Below are 23,061 nucleotides of genomic sequence, written 5' to 3' on the forward strand. Positions count from 1 at the left end.
GGGTATCGGGGCCGATACTGTAAAATGTGTGTGGACTCATACTCGTAAAAGTTAACCGATACCATGAACCGATACTAACTTATTTCATTAATCAGAGGGTGGCTTGTCATTTCTGTTGTAGTGTTTTAGATTGGCCACTAGGGGGACATCCCGCGCTAAACAGGCACAGGGTTAGACGAGTGAGACTGGCAGCTCCAGATAAAAAAGAGAAACTGGAGGCTGCTGTAGCTAGGCTAAACAAAATGTCAGCAGTGTGGAACAGCCAACTTTAACTCAGGTTTTGGAAAAGCGATGAAAAATGTCAAGAGAAAATCCACGGGCAGTTAAAATAACAGAGGCTCTGACTCATTTTATCGCTCTGGATGACCAGCCAATGGCAGTCGTGGAAAGCATAGGATTGAACAGTCTTCTTAGCATACTCGAGCTGCGATATGAAATTGGACACTCTGCAATAATTTAAAAGTTTATTTTATTCTCAAACCTAATTTGTATTTATTTTATTTCACACAAAAGTGTTTATTTATTATTCTGAAAGCTCGAGACAGTGCCAATAGTTCAGTGATATTTTGTTAAATTACAATGTGGAGACTCTGCAATAATTTAACAGAAGTGCTTATTTTTCACTTTAAATTTTTTTGTGGTCATTTTTATTACGATTTTATTTTTTATCGGCAGAGAATAAAATAAAACCTGTCTTCCAATTCATTGCATTTGTGTGTGTGTGTGTGTGTGGTAGAAGTATCGGTTTTTGTACTCTGTATCGGCAAGTACTCAGATCCAAGTATCGGTATCGTATCGGTTTGAAAAAATTGGTATCGTTGCATCTCTAGCAGTAATAGTCAATGTGTGAGCTGCACACTAATGTCCTCAACACTGGAGTTCACTCAGCAGCAATGGAGGTCATTAATGATAATGGTTTTTTGAGGTTACACAGAGTTTTTAAGTTGACAGGACCAAATGAACGCTGCTTGCTATCCTGCTACCCCTTGTATTAAAGGGTATATGGCTAAAATTACTAGCATTTTCAGGCAGTAAACAGACAGGCTCAGCAGCTGCACGCAAGCTGCAAAAGCTATGCCAAGCAATCAAAGTGCAATTTTCCCAGGAATTGCACTTTCCACCCGATATTTTCAAAGCTGCTTCTAGAAAAAGCAACACAAACTTTTAGTACAGATGACGTAAGAAAAGTCAGATCGAAACCTTTTCCCTCTCGCGACCTCTTCGCGATACAAAAGCGGGAGAACTGGAGACCCAGGTGTTCAGACAGATTCAAAAACCATCCTGTAGTGAGGCGGCGGTCTAAATGGCAGGAGACGGGACCGCGAGTCCGCTTTAAAAAAAGAAGATAATTGCGCTGTGGTCCGTCTCACCTGAGATCGTGGTGGTCCCCGCTGTCTGCACAGAGTAGGCTTGCTGAGAGAAAGGCTTGATGCTGAGAGAAACAGAGGCAGAAGCAGAAAGGAAGCATTGTCACTGTACTTACATTATACAGCGAGGAAGTCTGCTGTGCGTCTTGTATGAACAGTAGTAGAAGGACAGAGATCAATAGCAGCTCCGAGTTCAGTAAAAGCTATACCAGCCCTATTTCCAACCATTATCATCATCTCACGGGCACGTAAGAGCAGCAGGTGATGAAATGAAAAGGGGGTTTGAACTTGGTGCAGCTAGCCGTGTGAACAGAAACTAGGCCAAGAAACCAGCTTAAACATGTTGGAAATAAAATGTACTGTTATTTTCTAAGGAATTGGAAGATTTCAGAAGATTCCACTCCTGCAAACTAATCAGATTTATGAATTCTGAATTGCCACCTTGTTTAAACATCCATTTATTTATTCCAATTGCATGCATCTGGATGTGCCTGCGAGACTCTTGTTATGATTCTGTGTGCTGCAAAAAAAAAAATGCATCAATAACTTTAAGCCAAATCCAGACTGACAACACTGAGAAATCTTTGTGTGTTTGAGTTCTGGCTTGTCATATTTCAAAAAGCACTTAGCAGTAAATGGGATGAAGCCTCTCTGACATTTCAAAAACATAGCGAGTACTCAGTAATAATGTCTACAGTGTGAGGGTTTACAAGTTCACTTAAATGAAACAAAGTTTCACTGTGTTTAGTACAGTTAGTGGTTAGTATGGCCACTGTAGGTGAAAATGGAAATTACAGAGCAGTTTAAGATTTAAAAAATTACAAATTTAGAAAACATCTCATAGATTTTGGGGGGGGGGGGGAAAAACAGGTCTTTTTTTCTCTTGGTCAACGAACTATATTGTGTTACTTTGCAAAGGTGTAACAACCTCTTCACACCAGTGCTGCTGCTGGTGCTTGACATGCGTTACGCCTCCAGTGGATGAACTAATCAAATTTTAGCCTTCTTAGCAATCGGATTAAGCCATAAGAAATTACCCGTGATTTTAGAATGACCTGTAAATTATCACATTAAGCGTACCATCAGAAGCATCCCGGCTTCACGGTGCTGTAAATTGGGCCTATTTAGAAGAAAACAACACGCTGATTTGGGAGAACTGACAGCTTATCAAGTTCCTTGACTTAAAAACAAAAATCTCCCAAGTGTTTGCTTGTGAATTCTTAACTTTATCGACAGATTTTACTTTCAAATCATTGCAATTTTTCCATAAAGTCGTGAATTGATCTCAGGTTATTGCTCAAATCCTATCCCACACCTGCAGACCAGTCGCTGTTATTTTATTTTACTACAAAAGGGCATAATATGCATGATTGTTTGCAGTTGTGCAAGCATGGACAAAAGAGAAAACATGCAAAGTTGGATGAGAACGTGTAAGGTGACTGCGACTCACTCTTCTGCGGTGGAGCTGGACTGTCCTCCAGGAATCATCCCCTGCCACAGCTGGAAGTACACACATGCACATTAATACACTGGACTGAGAATGCAAACCATGCATGCAATGCAATCTCTGCATGTTTTTTGTGCACTGCCACTTCAGATTGCTTTATTTCTATTCATCCCCTACTCCCTGTATTTATTCGCAGAGAATAAATACAGCACATCTGTGTATCTATGCATGTATGTATGCATGTATGTATGCACGTGTTTGCGCAAGTATTACCTGTGCATTAGCAGGGAAGCTGGCACGGACTATCCCAGGCAGCAGCTTGCTGTGTATGGCCGTGGCTGAGACGATCTGAGCAGAGGACATGGAGGAGATGCTCTGCAGAGCTTTCTCCTTGGCATTCTGGTCCTGCATGTAAACAAACACCACGCACTCATTAACATCGTCATTCCTCTGAACATTGTCATTACCGTGCAGCTTGTGCAGATCAGCAGTGAGTCATAAAAAGCTGGAAAATTCATGAAATTGAGAAGAAGGATCTGAATTGTCTTGACTAATGGAATCTTAAATATTAAAGCTCGAGGGGAAAACACTGTCCCTGTGTGACTGGATGTGATCAGGCTGCCACTTTCCTGCTACTTTTTGATTGCGCAAATTAACGTACAGCAATTTAAGTAAACTGCATAAACATGGAGCAGCTCATTTGCCAACAAAACATCGTGTAGCTCCAAGCGAACAATTACAGGAGCTTCTTTTACACCCTTATCGGGGTCAGACTACATTCTTTTGTATCTAAATCTCTTGCTTTGTAAAAAACGGTCCCTGTGACGTTTCAGAGCGATTCAGGGGACAGGGCTTTGTCTTTTTGTGCGTGTCATTTGGGTGTGGTGATGTTGCTTGTGGCCTCGAGGGAAAATCACGGCGACATGAGTGGTGAGCGGCGAGCACAAAGTGTACAGCGCAGCTGAATGTGCTTCAGACGGCGCGGTGAACATTGCTGATCAGAGCTGCTGCCTCGGGGCAAACGATAACATATAGCAGATTTATAAGCTTGATGGTGCGGGCTTATTTATAACGCGAACAAAAAGGCAGCAGCAAACTCATGAAACAGCTGAAAGAAATGGAATTAGAGCCACTGCCATAGCTGGAGAATCACTAATTGGCTGCTTCACTCAAGTTAATTGGCACTGAGAGAAATCTCTCCTCCTAGGGGAGGTAATAACATTATAGGAGGCACTGAAATGGGAATCATGCTGGATTTTCATATTAAATACCAGGAGCCATATGGGTATGATAACCACCTTGACCTCAACTCATTCCTTCAAAATCACCAATGATCCTGTTCCTGTTGAATGAGGAAGTGTTGTGAAATCCACACAAAGAGTCGCATATGTAGATTTTTAATAGATGATCAGAAAATGTATTAAATCCGCGAGGCGGCAAATGTTACTCGGACAGCAGACACACTAGGCGTGGACGATCTGATGATCTTGTATCTTGGATGGTCTCATGGTCTGGGATGTGATCTACACTGAGCTCACACTTTCCCCATTCTTCCCACTTTTCTACAATATTTCGGTTTTCTAAATGGTCAAGTGTTACGCACAGAGGGTGGCAAAGAGGACAAACTCCACCGAAACTCACCGGAGCATTGGTTTTGGCAGAACAAAACATCAAGCTAGCTCAGTCGATCTCAATCCCTGCCCACGTACGCTGACGCTGATAACCATCTTCACAACCAACTGGGAAATCTTGCATGTTATGATACCTGAAACAGTTGCTGCCTGCCCTACAAGCTACTTTGCAACCCATTTCCTGCCATTTCTGTCCTAATGAATCTCACAGGTGGCTTCTAGGTTCTGTTAGGGGGGACCTAAAAGGCCTCAGGCCTATTAGTGGAGATGGAATAACAATCCTATTTTGGCTAAAGGGATCCTGAGAGAACTACGGGCACTGCTATAATCAATATTAAAACCTTCAGGGGCTACAGGTCAATTCATTTTAATGGATTAGTGACGGGCTCTGTGACCTAATGCCCGGCTAATCATCTGATCAAGCCTTCGTTTTACTCCAAAGACTGTCATACAACCTTTTGGCCATGAGAGCCATCCATATACACAGTTAATCACGTCACACGTTACAGTCACGTAAGAGATGCGTGCAGCTCTTCAAGAAAGCCACGTGGTGACGAGATTAGGTGGAAACATGCCGCTGTCACACAGTTCATTTATAGGAGACCTGTTGTGCTGATTTACAGCTCCATATTTTTGTTTTGGCACTCACACATACACATGTTTGTCTGTTATAAAACATGCACGGCCCAAGAACTCACAAGCATCATCAGTGGCGAGATCTCATGTAAGTTTGTCTACGGTTAAAGAGGTCTTTCCATCTCCTTTGTTGACAATTACCGACTTATTTGTGGGTTAAAAGGTATAATATTCAAGAACTGAAATTAATGTATAGACACATAAAGAAGTACTTCCTCTCAATCGTCACTTATACCTCACTAGAAGCTTTTTGTCATTAGATGTGTAACCAATTAGAAAATTGTTAAGGTGGAGAGACATGCTAAAGGGGCACTACCCATATCAGTAACCTTAACCCTTTAAGACCTACCATAGAACCAAGTCCACCAGAGCTTATATTATATTTTTACATGCTGTACAGCCATTTGTGGGAGCATTTCAAGTTGCTATACATCAATACAACCATTATAGCCCAAATTTTAATAATATGTCTGCATTAAGTGCATAGTAATTACATAAATTGCAACAAAGTGCAATAAACTACAAAAAAATTGAAAATCGTTTTTGTTTTTTTAACATATATTTCTAGTTAGAGAAATTTAAGAGGCTTATCCCTCAAAACTGTAAATACAAAAAAGTTGCACAAAATAGTTTCCCACCACAGGAAATTTATTTTGAGTGTCTTCATAGTTTTATTTTTGAAATACACCAATTTTTATACACTGCAGGAAAAACAAAAATAAACATTATAGTGCAAATTTGCAAAAAAAAGCAGCATATGCATCAAAATAAACTATTTCCAGCAGTGCAATATGAGTCCTAAGCATCCCAGAAACGACACAGAAAGTCATAAAGTCAAACATAACTTTTAAAAACACCAGTATAGGCTCATGAGGCCCTGATGGTAAAAAACTACATTTCCGCGAAAATGCCGTCACTTCCGGTTTGCGGCAGGTCATGGCGGACATGCGATAGTTCACGCTGACGTCTATTCCAACATAGGAAGTGTTATGAACAGCTGATCGGTTTGGCAAAGCCTGTTTCTGGAATATTATGTTTTTGTTGCTGCAAGCGCTTTTTATGCAATTTTTGCAAAGCTTTATGTGGAAGGAAACCGTGACTTAGGACAAGCTGATGGCATAAGATGTAAGTACAACTCCTCCGGTTTCATATGCAAAAAAAATGATTGCGCTAGCTTACGTGGTTGCAGTGCTACCGGGATTTAAAAATAGTTAGGGAAAACAGAGCATGCCCGCTCCGACTGGCTTTAAAGGGTTAATATACCATAATATCACTGTGCTACACTACACTTGAGCAATTTTGTGTGTGCACAAATGTGTTTCCTAAACATATAGTGTATCATCAACAAAAGGATCTATATGAATTTGAATAACCTTTATTATAAACTTCAATTAACCATCTGTTGTTTCTTTTATGAAAGCAAACAATTGTTCTCATTCCGACTGCTCTTCCCGGAAAACAAGCGCTCCCTTGTTGCTTTACATAAAGTTAATTACAACCAACTGTGAGGAAGAAAAGGAAAGAGGGGGAAAGAAGGACAAGATACTAAGGGAACGAGATTAACAGACTTAAAGAGAGAGAGAGAGGACAAGGACAAAATAATGTATGGATACAAGAGAATGACAGGAAGAGGAGGAGGAAACATGAGAGGGTGAAAAACCTAAACAGACCTAATTATACACCTAGGAAACTGGTGTCAACGTGACAGGCGTCCTCCCAGCTATAGCGTCACATTAACAAGCAAAGAGCAAAGCAGCCAGCCACAGATTCCCACTGCTTCTTCAGGACAGCTTCAGAGAGATTTTAAAAAGTGATTTTTCTTTCATTCTTAGTGTTAACATAGAAAAATCTGTTTGCAGTTCTGTGGATGATGCTGTTTTCACTCCATCCACTGTAGTCATCACAGCAAATCCTCACTAATCAGCTGTGTTTATAGCAAACAAACTGGAAAAGAAAAAAACAGCAACACTTCCTGAGCAGCAGAGGATTTTTCTGGAAATGTTTCTGTGCGGTCTCTTACCTTTAGCTTGGACTGAAATTCCCTGGATTTTCTTCGGGCCAATACTTGGATGTGACTGGATACCTGGAGGAGAGGAGACGAGAGGAGAGGACGAAGTGAAGGAGGGGTTGAAGGGTAGGAAGGAGAGGTGGAAGAACCAAACAGTGAGTTGCCATGGTTATGAAAGGACTGTTGCTACACTGGAAGGGTGCACACACACACGCACACACAGACACACACCTACCTCCCCTGACAACAGTGAATAACCCATCTATGCACATCTTTTGAGCAAGCAAAAAGACACCTGGGAACACGGGCCAAGAGCTCAGATACTAAGATTACACGTCACTGACATGCAATAATTAAAAAATAAATAAAAATCCAGACTAAACAGACAGGTGGTATAATTGATCATTCTCCTGTATTTATATCGTTGCTCAACTTGTAACAGTAGCGCAGCTGCTAGGCAGTTAGTCGGACAATACGTTCCTGGTTTCCTTTCTAGTAGCACAGAGAAGATGTCACATTTGGTTGTTGTGACAACAAACACAACACTTTCCAACACAGTTTATTTGACTGGACGACCGTTGTGTTAAAATGAAATGAAACTGCAGAATGAACACATTATATATGGCACACAATATAACATAATACACATATACTCCAATTAAAATCCATCAATGGAACATAACCATAGTTATATGAGCTCCAAAATGCACGTGTATATAATATAAAAGGATGGTTGGTCGTCGGTAAAACTACAGTTACATCAGAGGTTAGCTTGCGCATGCCGGCTTACAGCTCCAGCTGCACTATCACACTTACCAGAGCTTTACTAAGCACACACATCTTTACCTCGAGGTAACAATGGTACAAGTAAAATCAGGATCAGTAACCAGTGTGGCAAGTGTTGGGAAGGTTACTTTTAAAATGAGTACATGCCCCAAAATGTATTTTGTAACGTATTCCGTTACGTTACCCAATGAGAGTAACGTATTCTGAATACTTTGGATTACTTAATATATTATCATGCTTCTTACAACTACATGAATGTACTATTGCTGTGTGATTTATTACTATTACTGAAGGTTATTCGCCATACCAACACCAACTAGATCAGGGGTTGGCTACCCGCGGCTCCGGAGCCGCATGCGGCTCTTTAGTTTTTATTTTGCGGCTCCGGGTGGTTTGGGAAAATAAATTAGAAATATTTAGCTGAAGTGTATTTTATTTGTGTTTAGTTCTTTTTTTTTTAACTTATTATTGTGATTTTGAAATATAAAAAGAAAATTATATCTTATTATTTTTTCATCGCTCAAAATAAGCGTCACACTCGCGGAAGCCGGTGTACCCGCCGAAACGCCGTGCATGTATCGAGACTTTCGACCCCAGCTAGGCCAATTATGGATCTTCGGATCCACATTATGTCGGCAGCTGTTCTCCACCGTGAACTATGTTAAAAACAAACACCGCTCACGCCTCACAGATGACAGCTTACAGTCCTGCGTAAAGATGAAAGCCCCGATTTGCAGACGCTGTGCGCAGAGGTTCGGGACCATAAGTCTTATTGTAAACATATCACGGCAGACCCAACGATGTTTCCTTGAACACACTTTCAGCATCTCTTTATTGACCGCTTTTCACACACGGTTGCTGTACGCATACAGCCGGCTGTAGCTTTCAGCTCACAGCCCGACACACACCAACACAACAGCAGAGGGAGCACAGACTTTAAGGCGGCGAGGCGTGATTGCGGGTGCCACTCAGGTGCGTCAGACTCCTATCAATGTCTATTGATTGTATTGTTTATTTTAATATTTGTGTACAGCGCTTTGTGACTGTCTGTCTGTGAAAAGCGCTTAATAAATAAACTTTACTTACTTACTTTAGTTGTTCAGAAAAAGCATAAAGGTAGAAAACAATATATACAGTGTTATCTTCATTTTAGATTTCAAAAAGTATTTGCGGCTCCCGCTTTTGCGTGGAAACCGGGTCCAAGTGGCTCTTTGGGTGTTAAAGGTTGCTGACCCCTGAACTAGATGTTTAAATCTTAATATAAATGAGTAACAGTAGGTGGACATTAGGTAAGGCTGCACTTTTTGCAGCGATCTCGTATAGAAAACTATTCCACGCGTATATAAAACAGGTCCGCGGCTCCGAATCGTAGTAAAGGGACTTCTGACTACTATGTCGGGTTCGTGTTGGGCTCATCGCCCAAAACTAGCTTTACTTTGTTGTCTGGGTCAACTTTGCTAGCGAGAGACAGAGAGAGGCATTGAAAGGCTGCTCCAATGGAACTTGTTGTTTCAGAGGAAAACACGAACACGGTGTACAGTCGAGTCTTAATAGCTTACTTACAACTGGGCTCGTCAGGCACTCTTCTTGGCTGCAGTGGTTATTATTATATTTACATGCTTCCAGCTCCCATTTCTGCTCGATGACAGCTCGTACTTTTCCTTTTTCTCCCTCCCTCGCTCACAGACACATAACAGGTATGGCAGTCCATTCTCCCTGCCTATGATGCTACATTCTTTAGAGCTATGCCTGTAACACTCTGCCTATTGCCCTTATATTAAATATTTTTTGAATAATAATTTTTAAAAATATTTCGGCACGTCATTTATGCTGGCAGCAACTAGGGGTGACATGGGCCGCGAGATTGAGACACAGGCATTAGAGCCTCTTAGGCTACGTTCACACTGCAGGTCTTAATGCTCAATTCCGATTTTTTGATCAAATCCGATTTTTTTGTCTGCTCGTTCACACTACAAGTAAAATGCGACAGCAAACGCGCTCTAGTGTGAACGCTCAAAGCGGCCCGCATGCGCAAAAGAAGACGTCACACACAACGCACTCTGTTTAGACCCAGAGCAAACAATATTGTTTGCCTGATGGCCCTTAATATAAAGACTTCAGACTTCACGTTTCCCAATTTTTGCTTTAAGTTATTTTGTTATTTACATAATAATGTAGATAACCTAATAATGATCCTTATTGCTGTTTTAGAGGAGCGGTGCTTCAAAGGATAGTTGCAGATTTCTGTCAGAATCTGCAGATTATACAGTACAAATAAAATGTTCACGTTTCTCCAACGTTGTCTTCCCAACAGTTTCACCGGATGCCCAGGAAGCGTTCGCGATGTCTTCTCTGGCGCTGATAATTGGAGTCTGTCTTGTGTCAGTGACGTAAAAGACGGATTTAATGCGACCTGACCATTCAAACAGCAGTCGCTTTCTAAAACATCGGATATGTATCGGATTCAGTACCACATACGAAAGTGACCCAGATCGGATTTGAAAATATCGGATTTGTGCCGTTCACACTGTCACACCATGATCGGATATGGGTCGCATAGGGTCAAAAAAATCGGATTGAATGCGCTTTCACCTGCAGTGTGAACGTAGCCTTAATGCGTCTTTTGTTTGGGTTTCCACCGACATGAAACAGGAAAAAACCACTGTTTAATCCTTTTATTTCAACAAAGTAACTGTATTCTGAATTCCACCTTTTTAAACGGTAACTGTAGTGGAACACAGTTACTCATATTATGCATTTTAAATACGTAACACATGTATTCCATTACTTCCCAACACTGACTGTAGCTGCACCTGAATGGGCTTTTTTTGCACTGCTAATCAACAGCTGATCGGGGAAACAATATTCTTTAAATCTCTGTGCTTTTTCCGACAGTTGGAGATCTTTTTTTTTTTTTCAAGCTACTCTTTATATAATGGGATACGTGGCGATCCATACTGTAGGCGGCATGACTGGATTTAAAGCGCACTCCCATTATTACCTGTTTCCTTGTTCGCGTCTTCCCCGTTCGCAGTTTGATGTATCTGGCTATCAGCTCGTTTCGACCTGCAGGCACAAGACACAGAACATAGTAATGAAACATTATGCGTGCCCACATGCATGTTAAACCCCATTTGACCGGTCTTTCGTTTACGAGGACAATCGCACGCAGAAATCACACGACCCTGACAAACAACTTAGCGGCTGATTTAGAGCTGTTGACCCAGCGGCCCGGTTGACGTGCAGTTTCACATAGAGACGCTGTAATCACCGATACCCCTGTTGAGCCGTCCGCACATACACACACGCACATAAAATCACACACGCCACGGCCCTGAATACACATGACCCAACAATACAGGCATTCATGCGGACCGGCCGTCCCCTGATTAAAGGAGCCAGCAGGCCAGCTGTACCCGTGTTTACGCGTGCACACATACACGCACACATAAAGACACGCACACACGCACGCACGCTTACGATGCTGAATAATTCAACCCATTCAATGGGGAGCACAGCAGACTCAGCATGACCTGGCTAGTATAGATTAGCCAGGGAGAGGGAGGCAGTGAGAAACAAAGCAGAAAAACACAACTTTTACATGCAGAGAAACTGCGAAGGGGAGGGGTCAATTGCACACATTAATTAGGCCTGCTCAGCCTGGCTATATTACAGCTTTACAGTCCTTAGGAATTAAGGACGACAGACCATTTTACAGATTTCAGGAAATTATGTAATTTGACTGTAATTTTATTTGCTAACAAGCAAATGCGCTTCAGTTCGGTTTGGTTTGGTTTCGCTCCCGATCTGTTCTCTGTTGCAACCAAGTGGAAAACCAAAGTCGGGCCAGCTGGCCAACTGATGGTCAAGATCAGCACAAAGCCAAACCTCTACACACTACCCAAATGGCTTGCAACAATAGCCCTAACTAACTAGCAGATGGTGTGTGTGCATGCGTGTGTGTGTCTGTGTGTGTCTGAGCAGTCCCACTCTCGCTGAGATATGGAGCTTAGACTGATAAAATCTACAGCTCACCATGCAGGTGTTTTCCTTCGAGCAGTCGAAAGCTGTGACTGACGACAGCACGCGGACGCACACACACGGTACACGTAGATGTATACGCAAACATGAGTGCGTGCTGTGAACGCGTGCACAGAAACACACACACACACTGAGTAGTCCTGGCTGTGGAGGCTGACATCTGACTCCAGAGGGGCCAGCTGGTCTTTCTAGGAGGCTTAACGGTGAATTATCATCCTTCACTAACCCTGCGGCACACATCCCTCACTCTCACCCTCCCTCTCTTTCAAAAACTCTCCAGCGCACACACACACGCGCACGCACACACAAACACACTTTCTTCCCTCCCTTCATTCGGCCATCCATCCTGTGTTCTGGCTGTTCCTTTTCCCCCCTCCTCTGTCCCTCTTGTAGTGAATGGGCTTCCCGTCTGCTCCCTCCCTCCCTCTTCCACTCTCTGTCTCCATCTCTCTCTACTTGCCCAGTGAAAGACTTCAAGGCCAAAGTCAGATGGTCATTAACCGTGACGAACAGAAGCAACCCCCGTGCTCCCCCCAGCTCCCTATCTCTAGGCTGAGGCCACCGCGTGCAAGCCGATATTAATGGAGACGACAAACTGGGAAAGAAAAGTAATGAAATTACATGTTTGTTATGTGATTCTGAACCATTTATAGCTGATTCGAGAACACAAAAAAAGTTCCAGAAAACACACGAAACAAGAGCCGGGTTGGTGACGTAACGCTGCGACGACACAGGGTTACAATACGAAAGTGCATACGAGGTGGTACGAGGCAGAACGAGTGAGAAGGAGAAGCTAAATCAGACGCTTCCTGCACTTTGTGTGGTTAGAAATGCGCCTTTTCTTTCCTGTCCGCTAGCCGCAGTACATTACTGTTACGCCGTCGCTCTCTTAGTGGGGTGATTAAGAGCTTCAGCTGCTTTATAGAATAGCTCAAAACCCCTTTCAGAATAAGGTCAAGGCCTCGCTGACCGCGCTCGCTAACAAGGCTGGAGTTGAGTGGTGTGTATTGTTGTGTACCCTGGACAGACCTCAGAGACCACAGGGGCCAAACACTGGCCTAGAGCCTGGATTCACAGCAGCTTTGTGGGAGTTTCTGTTCGTTACATCCAAAAAGCAGTTTTTAAAGTGCTAAACCTTTAGGATTTCCATTTGCACTCATTTGAGGCTCTTCCCTTTGTCCTCCAAGGCACAATCCTGAAATCCTGGTTGGTGCAGACTGAAGTTAATCTTTCATTTATTACAAACAAGCTGCCAGTTCTTTTAAAGAGTAACCAAATCCTGTTAATCTTTTACTGCCAGGTGATGCCACCTGCAGAGATTTGGTAACATCGACTTACTCTGATGTTGGACGACCGTAATATGTAGCGCATCATGGTATCCGACCTGTTTCAAAGGAACCAAGAAGTGTTGACTGAGTGTTCCCAGCACTGTGTAAATATTGTTTTTCAAAGTGCTGATAATAATGTGATATTTTGTTAAGTTTCTCACGACTGCCACTGTCAGGGAACGGAATAATGTGATGATTAAAACATGCAACGTGACGAAGAAGCTGTGAGGATAGAACCAGTAAAAGACTTAAACCCTCAACTCTGACAACAAATAAAGCCTTTAATATTCATTTTCTCCTTTTATTCTGAAACCACTCCAAAATTTCAGTATTATCACCAGTTTATTCCGATTTAGTTACAGTGCACACTGAAATTAAACGTGGACTAAAAAAATGTTTTTTCGTATTGCAGTGGTCTAAGACGACTCGTTATTTGTGGGGGATTCGGACGCTTTGTTTTTGCGTCTCTTTCTTTTCCTTCGGTCTCATAAATCCTGTCACTCGCAGCAGCACGCGTCAGCTTTGACAGCCGAAGTCACGGACTAGCTGGAGAGCATTTAGCAGCTTTAAAAAAAAGCCAGATATTTCCTTTTAAAAGTGTTTGTGGAGACAGCTAAAAGGAGAGCGAAGGCTACCAGATTTCCATTTGCCAAACAGGGCTTAAATAAATGCTAATGCAGACCCGTGCTCGCGCACATGTTCACCATAAGGTGATAAGATCCGGGTGTTGTGCTTAAAGCTTGTCAGCACTGCTAATCACATAGTGAAAACCACACTAATCTGACCAGACACTGGCTTAAGAGTAAATTTGTTTTCTACCGAATTATCCTTTAAAAAGACATGTCTTTACTTTTATGTGATTTATTAGAAATAAAGACAAATGTAGCTGAAAAAAGCGGCGATTTGAGGAACTTTTCTCTTAATAACGTCACATAAAGTAGAGCCTGAAATTTAGTGAGTCTTATGATTTGTATTTTATTATTACTGGAAAAGAAACTTGGGTAGGTTACAGCCCCTAAGAAGGTAAAAAACAATATAGATACATCGGCGGGGTACAGTAACGCACACACAGGAAGAAGCATTTAAAAAACACAGACACATCGGGCACGTGAGGATTAAATTCCTCGCCATCTAAAGGATTTCGAAATGAAGAGACAAAGGCAGAAGGGTAGCTAGCCCTTTGTCTTAGGGGAAGATGAAGAGTATCTTCAAAATGAGTCATATATATATATTTATAAGTCGAGTAACTGGTTTCGCTGAAGTTCGTTGAAGATTTTGCAACGTTGTTGATATGTCGACTGGAAAGAACCAAAACCATTCAGCCCCAATGAAGGATGTCAAGCAACCTCGAGTTTAAGACAATTACATTTTTACAATGAAGAAAATGTCGGTGTGTTTGACACCATGTGACTGGAAAACTTTTGCCAACATGTGTCACAGTCTATACTTCCACTGTTATTCTCAATAAGTAAAGCCCCCTGTGACATAGCTGGTTTGAGCATGCTCGCTGCTGAAGAGACATTAGTCAGTAGATCTATAGGACATGTAGGAGACAAAGACACTGGTCATTATATTGTACTTTCGATGCATCTTTCCCAAGGATAATAGAGCCATTATTCGCCTTTTCATTCCCTGTTATATGCACCCACATTATGATGTTTCTAAGCTTCTCATCCGCTAAGTTTATCCCGGCACTTTTTGTACCCGTTTCTTCTTCTTTTACATTTCACTCCATTTTCCTGCACCCTGTGGGGGGTGTTTCTAGAACCACAGTAGTCCCCTGCCTATCAGGTATTACTCGTTTCTCCTCTGTACTGTAAGACAACTTACCAGTCACTCAGTGTGCCTTAATGTAACGTCAAAGAAAGCGAATCTACCCTTAAAGATGCTTAAGTTTGCCTTTAATAACTAAGCTTGTATTTTGCTTCTGTGCAAGCAGGAAAATCATTAAAAAACAAAACAAACTCAACAAAGCCTCAAGAGCCCGATTACACACCAGGCATGAAATAAAATAAGAGCCTATTCGATCCTGCAAGCTCCATTAGCTAAAAATTAGAATAAACTAGATACTTTTTTATAATTCCGCTTTGCACAGATGTTGTAGGCAATGATTAAAACCTCTGGTCTCTGTGGCCAAACGCTGCTCGTCCCTTCTTGCCATTTCGCCTTTCCTGCTCTGCAAACAGACACCATCTAACTCGATTAGGTCACCGTGATAAACGTGTCAACAACCTGCACACAGAGTCGACAAGGTAAACAACCGAACATGCCACCAAGGCAGAGATCAGAACGAGTCTGATTGATCGGCAACTGATCGGGAACACAAAGGAGGTCGATCGCGAGGTTTAGCATCAACGCGACAGGAGAGCGCTGCTGTTTCCAATCTGTGCATGTCCGTAGCGTTTAGGGTTTTTTGGGTACACCTCTCTCCGTTTCTGCTCTATTCAGAGAACAACAGCAGTGCATCCATGAATGACCAGAATGACTCATTTCTGTTGAAAGCTGGTGACTGTTGATTTACATTATTCATCACAACTCAGCCAAATAATGCAGCGAGATTATTTTTGTTCCATAGCCCTCCATAACAACACACGTGGCCGGATCTACACATCAGAAAATGTATTAATTTTATTTTCACCTTTATTTTGGACAGCACAGTAGAACAGCAGAGAGAGAGAGCAAGGGGAACAACACACAGGAAATGGCCCGGGGCGGACTCGAACCCAGAAGCCTTTTAGCAAATAAGTCACCTGCTCAACCACTGAGTTATACCAGCACACACAACATTAGTGCTGTTGTTTTAAGACATCTAATTATAGTAGATCATGTTCCTCATAGATTACCATAGCATTAATGTTCCATAAGTTTGTTTTACAGGCTTAGAAACTCTTCTTATTGTGTCTCTGGGGTTCAAAGAAAAGGACTGCTGAAGCAAAACAACAACATTGTAAGAGCCAATTAAAGGTTAATTTTATTGGTGCTGGTAAAATGATTAGAGGAGAAATATACATGTTTGATGTTAAGAATATAATTTCTAGTTAATTTCAAAATACTGTTTTGTTAAAGGTATAGAATATAGAAGTGCGACATTCTAATGCGCTTTTTAGTATTTTGGGCTTCCGGCACACTGTAATTATGTAGTTGGGGAGTCGGATAAGCTGGAAGCAACACAGTTTTTTGACCGAGTCTTGCCATGTAAATTAAAAGTTTCAATAAACATCTTTTTTGCAAGAAAAGTACCTGGATTTGCTTGCGTTTCAAATGCATGTTGCCGGACTGACTCCTAAAGGTGGTACAGAAGAGTGAAATAGAGACGGAGTGCCGCCACTACAAACATGAAGCTAAAAAAAGAAGACGATTCGCTAAAATTGCAAAAATTCCGATATGGTTGAAGGAAACTGTGACGTTGGGACAATTCACAAGTTTTTAAAAGTATAACTTTAAGGTGTTTTAAGAAGTCCTGACCTTAACCTAACCAAACACCCTAGAGACTGGTGCACAGACTGTAAGCCAGATCACCCATGAACAGGACCTGACCTCACTAATGGGACAAACAAATATGGCCGCCCTCTTTCGGGGCTCATATTTAGCGTTCTAGTCTGTGTGGGACCTTTAACCTATATGAGAGGAAATAACTATCATATTTGGGATACTGATTTTGATTTTCTCTCGATTCCCAAAACTCAAGAAGTATTCACTGGAGAGCGATACGACGAAAGAGAGGAAAAAAGAAAAACAACAGGGTGAAAGGGAGGGGGGGACGCAGCTGGTGGCAGCCAGAGAACCATCTGTTCATCACTCTATTAGTTCACACACACACACACACATATAAGTGCTCTCTCTCTTAGTCCCACGCTCACACACACTGCGCACCTATAGCCTGCTTCTATTTCCTCTCTTTTACGGCTCTTTTCTCCCCCTGCATCTCTGACACTTTGCCCTGCGCGACGAGCCTCCGCCACAGCCGTCTATGGCGTTATTCGCACCGTCTGACACAACGGCGAACATTTCAACAGCTCGGCCAATGTGTTTATATCACATTCTACCACATATACCGTGTGAATTAGTGACGAACTATCGAAATTATTCACACTTATTAAATATGGCCCACGGTTGTAGAACGACACAAAGAAGTGACCTCTGTTTGTTTGCGCCTTCGCGAAGAAACCAAAACAAAGCACACGGGGTGCATCGCACTTTCACAACAGTTCCCGTAACTCACAGTCCAAAGCAATAGGAGTAAAACTGTTTTTCATTGTTTATCTACACTGATATGAGAAAAATACCTTTTTTTTTTTCAGTTTTTGAAGTGTCAGTAACTTGTACTGATTTATACCCAGCCCTGATTTCCCATCACTCACCGTACATCTTCCCTTCATCCGACAGTATAATCTTCCTCCTTCCACAGGGCGGATAGATGGCCAGGGCCTCCTGGAAGCTCTGCTCGATGTCCGGGCTCCAAACTCCCTCGGGATCCCCATCCATGGTCTTGTCCCCTCCAGAATCACTCAGTCTGTCCATGTCCTCCCCTGGACTCTCACTGCCACTCCAGCTACTGCGCTCCATACTGGCAGCTAACGTTAACTAGCTGATGTGTACTCAGTGCAAATGCCTTGATGCCAAGTTGATAAAGTAATTAAAAGTCTAGTGATAAACTGAAGCTAAAAATGAACTATAATGGTAATAATTAACTCCCAGTAACGACGGCCAGCTGTGGCCAACTAGAAACTGACGGTAGCTCCAAATGGTAACTACCAGTAATAAAAATGTAAGGACTAGTGAACTGTAGAAAAGTGAGTAAGCCGCTCCAAAATCCAACCTCAGAGCTCTACAAGAAAAGAAGAATAACAAAGAAAAGTGTCGTATTAGTCATTAATATTCAAACTTGATTCTTCCCATATATGCAAATTAAATTTTACTGCAGCAACACAAGCTCACGTATAAGACAAGACAAAGTGGCACGCTATTGAAAAACCCTTTAATATTGAAACGAATAATTTCACTGTTTGGTACAGTAGGAGTCTGCTTATAACCACTGACTGTGTAAACGATGGATGCAGCTTTAGGGTCTGAAAACTGAAGCCAACACTGACCAGCAGGGGCCGATTCCTCTGGTTCCAAAAAGACTCCCGATTGTATAGAAGTCTCTGGAAAAACGTCCCTCTGATCCCTTATTCTGTGAAAGCGATCAGGGGAGTGTTCACTGCGATCAAACGCTTGAATAAAACATTGAGTTCTGTTCCACAGACAGATGCGCCTCTCGCTTGTCACGTCCGATTCCAAAGCGCCAAGACGGCGACAGCAAAAACAAAATCAGCTCGAGGCTTCATAAGGGTGCCTCGCTTTTCCAGCGAGCAGTCTTACTGTGGCTGTGCTTATGTTTTCATCAAAAAACTAACACAAAAAAAGAGCAAAAAAAGACAAAGAAACTAGAGTCAAAGTTTTGATACAATTACACCCCCAAACCCAGAGGAAAGGATCAACTGATCACCCGGCGCCTTCCGTCCAATGAGCTTCTCGGTCATGTTCAGGAGACAAATACGGATTTCGCTGCTCAATTTTGCTTTTCAGCGTGCATTGTGCAGGTGTGATCACCACATCCCAGAATTTCATTTCAGAAAATGGGACAAACATAATGGAGGGGTGCCATTCTTCTCTCTCTGCAGCCTGCTTTGTGATTCACACTGATATTAAGTCAGATTTTTTTTTTTTTAAACCAGGAAAATATTTTTTAATGTAGCTTTAAGTTCCGATCAACATGTAGCAAGCCTGTATTCCAGCTGCAAGAGGTAAAGTATTGCTTCCTTTCATGAAGGAAATTGCCTATTTTGTTAAAACCGTTGTGATACATCAAATCCATGCACGGAAGGAGTGCAAGCGTGTGAGGGGCAGGCCACTACTACACACAGCGACAGACTCAGGGAGGGGAAAAAGACAAACTGAAGGGGCTTGCCAGCTGCCTACAATTCTTCTAAAATCCCCCATGGTAAACAGCAGGGTTGGCGCAGTACACACCACACTCAAACACCACCACCATATGCACACACACACACACACACGCACACACACACACAATTACTGTGCCAGCCCCTTGGGCGAACACATGTCATTTTGTCTGGTCTTCTACTGTTCACACTTCCCATGCACTGTCCCCTTGCCACAGCCCGAACAAGCCTGCAGTGTGAAGTAGATATGTGTATGTGTGTGTGTGTGTGTGTCTATACTTAACACAATTATATTTGACAATAAGCACACATGCAACTGAAGCATGTAAAGCAGCAGGCAACATTTTGGACACATTTTAACCCCGTCTGCACACCAGCGTTCAGCTCGAGGCTTTTTAAACACCTGGGGGAAAACGCTGCGAATCCACAAGAAAACATCCGCTGGCAGAGAAGTACAGACATGTGTAATGAAAGGGATCTGCTGGTTTTACTAGAGTTTGTCCCCAGGTTCTCTCTTCATGCTTATTCTGTTCACCCTCGTTTCCGTTTCCTCTCCAACTTCCCATCGTGGCTTTCTTCCCCGCCTCTTCCCGCCCATCCCTCTCCAGCAGTTTTCCCCATTCAAACAAAGATTCATTCATCCAGCAGCCCGCACCAATGAGCAGCAGCAGCTGGATTTCTTACAAGTTTCGGTGTCTCTGTGAGACTTTTCGTGCAGAAGTCAGAATACAGACGATGTGATCGTCTAGTTTCACGTTACAGTCATTTCACTGATACGTCAATGGCAAAAAAAATTTAAATAAGTCAGTTCTTGTTAATTTGTTGTCGACCTTCAACCTTTCACAAAAAATGCTTAAATATGTTGCTTCCATATGGTAGCTAACAGAAGGTGATAGCACAATATTACACTAGACTCATTTTTGTTTGTAAAGGGCTTTTTAAAGCCCATCAGAGTCCGTCACTGACATTGGCAACCTATTAAAATCAAGGTCTAAAGTGTCACTGAGCAATATTTTATAATAAATAGAGGATAAAATGACTAGTTTTGATTTCTACTACTGATTAAGGTCAATTCCAGCTGCATCTAACAGCTGTTTAGAGACAATGAAACCACAGCGCGGCACGAAACCAGCATGAACTTTGTTGACTTTTCTTACTTTTCGTCATAATTTTCATCAGTGACTCTTTGTTTCCTCACAAAAACAACATAATAGCCAAGTTAAAAAACGATGATGACTTTTTGTCGATAAATAAAAACGAGATGGAAATATTCTGGAGAGACGAGATCCAATCAGAACTGATTACGCTACAACGATTTGAAGGAAGAGAGTAAACATGTGGACACACTCTGCATTTAGAGTCAAGGGAAGTAAGACATTTTATAAACTGTGTGGAGCAACTCTCACCATTAAAAACATTTTGTATTTTAATCAACTCAAAGACTTCAAATTTTTAAACATCATAAGATTAGACAACTTAAATTTGACTGAAACTAAAGAGCATTTTAGTCAAAAGACTACGACTAAAACGCAAATCAAAATTTACTGTCAAAATGAACACAGTGAAAATATACAGTCCGAAAAATACTTCTTAGAAGAGTAACCAGTGGACGTGCATTTTAAATTTTATTGCTACTAGGGATGCACCGATACCGATACTGGTATTGGTATCGGTACCGATACCGGTATCGATATTGGTACCGATACTGGTATCGGGTATCGGGGCCGATATTGTAATATGTGTATGTACTCATACTCGTAAAAGTTAACCGATACCATGAACCGATACTAACTTATTTCATTAATCAGAGGGTGGCTTGTCATTTCTGTTGTAGTTTTTTAGATTGGCCACTAGGGGGCCAATTATTATTTTATTTATTATTTATTTTATAATAATTATTTTGTTTGTTTGTTTACAATATGGACACTCTGCAATAATTTAATTTAATTTATTCGCAAACCTAATTTGTATTTATTTTATTCCAAACAGAAGTGTTTATTTATTATTCTGAAAGCTCGAGACAGTGCCAATAGTTCAGTGATATTTTGTTAAATTACAATGTGGAGACTCTGCAATAATTTAATAGAAGTGCTTATTTTTCACTTGAAATTTTTTTGTGGTCATTTTTATTAAGATTTTATTTTTTATCGGCAGGGAATATAATAAAACCTGTCTTCCAATTCATTGCATTTGTGTGTGTGTGTGTGTGTGGTAGAAGTATCGTTTTTTGCACTCTGTATCGGCAAGTACTCAGATCAAAGTATCGGTATCGTATCGGTTTGAAAAAATTGGTATCGTTGCATCCGTTATTGCTACATTTTCAGCTAAAATTACTTTATCTTTAAAACTAAAGAACTAATAAAAACATGTATAAATCAACTGACCTTTGAGGAGCTGTTAGCATTTTCCCTCCATCTTGCTCATCTTACCCAATTCAGGACAAGACGAGAGTATTTTCTTAACAAGAATTCTGTTCTGTGCAGGTTTAAGTAATGAAGCACATTTGGCTGAGTCTCTTATATGGATTCATTTAGTGGATTTTATAAGTTTAAAAAGCGTTATTTGTGCCATTGCAAAGGAAAAGGAAACAGGTATTGCACGAAAGACAAAATTAACTTTCTTATTTAACATAAAACCTGGATTCTCTTATTTGTATTCTTTTATAGTTCTTACAAGAAAGGCTTAGAAAAAGGAAGAGACAAGCAGCAACGTGGTGACCAGAGATTGTGGAATCTCAGTGAAGTTTAGCACAGTCGAAACAACCATTAGCGATGCAAAGTGAGTATCAGGTGAAATTTACAACCACCAACAGGAGGTGAAGACAACAGCTGATGTATGACACGGCGCCTTAGTGGGTCGCCTAAGCACTCATACGTCCACTAGTGAACCGACCGTGAGCTATGGGGTGATGTTCACAGAGCAAATCGCTTCACGTGTCTGCATTTAGTCACACACATAGAAAACTGAGCTTTCTGAGATTTGTGGCATGAACAGAGACCTGAAGGACTCCACAGGTGAACTGTTAGCAGAGGATTTATAACTTCCAATGGTCAAACTGAAATATCTTCTTTACAAAAATAAATAATCAGAAGACCGACCCTTTGCTTAGGACAGGAGATCAATAATAAAATAAAGGTGCTTCAGAGCTGTCAGCGATCAAATATCATTACAATCTCTAAGCAGCGTATTCAAACTGTTTCGCCCCCTTTCTGACACCCAAATAAAATGTGTCAGCGTCTGCTACCTCCGTGTAGTCAGTGAGCTCTTTGTTCCCCTTAACCTTGGTTAAAAAGGAAAGCTTAAATAATATTTCAGCATAAAAGCATTCCTGCATTCAAAGATTCACCCAGGGAAAAAAAAGCCTGGAGATGAAGCTCTCAAACCAGTAGGTTTAAGACGTGTTACAGAAATGTGGAATTTCTTCTTCATCTGAAAATATTTCTGCATCTTTCTGGAGAGCTCTTCAGAAAACATTTGACCTCTTTAAAGACCCTGTGCTGAAGTGATGACAATAGACCACCTACGCTTAAATTCAAAGGAGTTTTAATTCTCACAGCTACATTTATAACCTCTATTGCATCTAAACACTCAACACTACCACTTTTATCACTGTGCAACAGGCTTTAAATTCCAAGCTCAGCCTGAATAAATACTTGCTATATTTCACTCCTCTGCACATGAGGTCTATGAACCTCATTCTTGAGGTTCATAGTGTAAATACCCATCCAAGTAAAAATGTACTTAAATTATTGCTAAAAGCTTGTACTCGTCAGCATTACAGGAAGACAGACTGTGGTTCCGATCTCACACGAATTACTCCATTACGGTACACTCATCAGCATAAAGAAACCATGCAAATGTTCCAATGAGAG

At 41.5% G+C, this 23,061-nt stretch overlaps 1 protein-coding gene across 1 annotated transcript in view; it reads right to left on the minus strand.

Annotated features, from left to right (window-relative positions):
• Positions 1–23,061, minus strand: part of tead1a (TEA domain family member 1a) — a 51,599-nt gene that overhangs the window by 14,512 nt on the left and 14,026 nt on the right. Inside the window, exons 2-7 of the mRNA XM_087844099.1 lie at positions 17,606–18,072; positions 10,877–10,941; positions 7,102–7,164; positions 3,088–3,219; positions 2,818–2,867; positions 1,371–1,432 (exon numbers count right to left, since the gene is read on the minus strand). Of these exons, the coding sequence (XP_087700225.1) occupies positions 1,371–1,432; positions 2,818–2,867; positions 3,088–3,219; positions 7,102–7,164; positions 10,877–10,941; positions 17,606–17,810 (577 nt within the window). The 5' untranslated portion in view covers positions 17,811–18,072. The remainder of the gene's footprint in view (positions 1–1,370; positions 1,433–2,817; positions 2,868–3,087; positions 3,220–7,101; positions 7,165–10,876; positions 10,942–17,605; positions 18,073–23,061) is intronic.

The sequence above is a fragment of the Neolamprologus brichardi genome, chromosome 7 (assembly GCF_056152115.1).
Source record: "Neolamprologus brichardi isolate AB-2024 chromosome 7, ASM5615211v1, whole genome shotgun sequence".
Lineage (NCBI taxonomy): Eukaryota > Metazoa > Chordata > Actinopteri > Cichliformes > Cichlidae > Neolamprologus > Neolamprologus brichardi.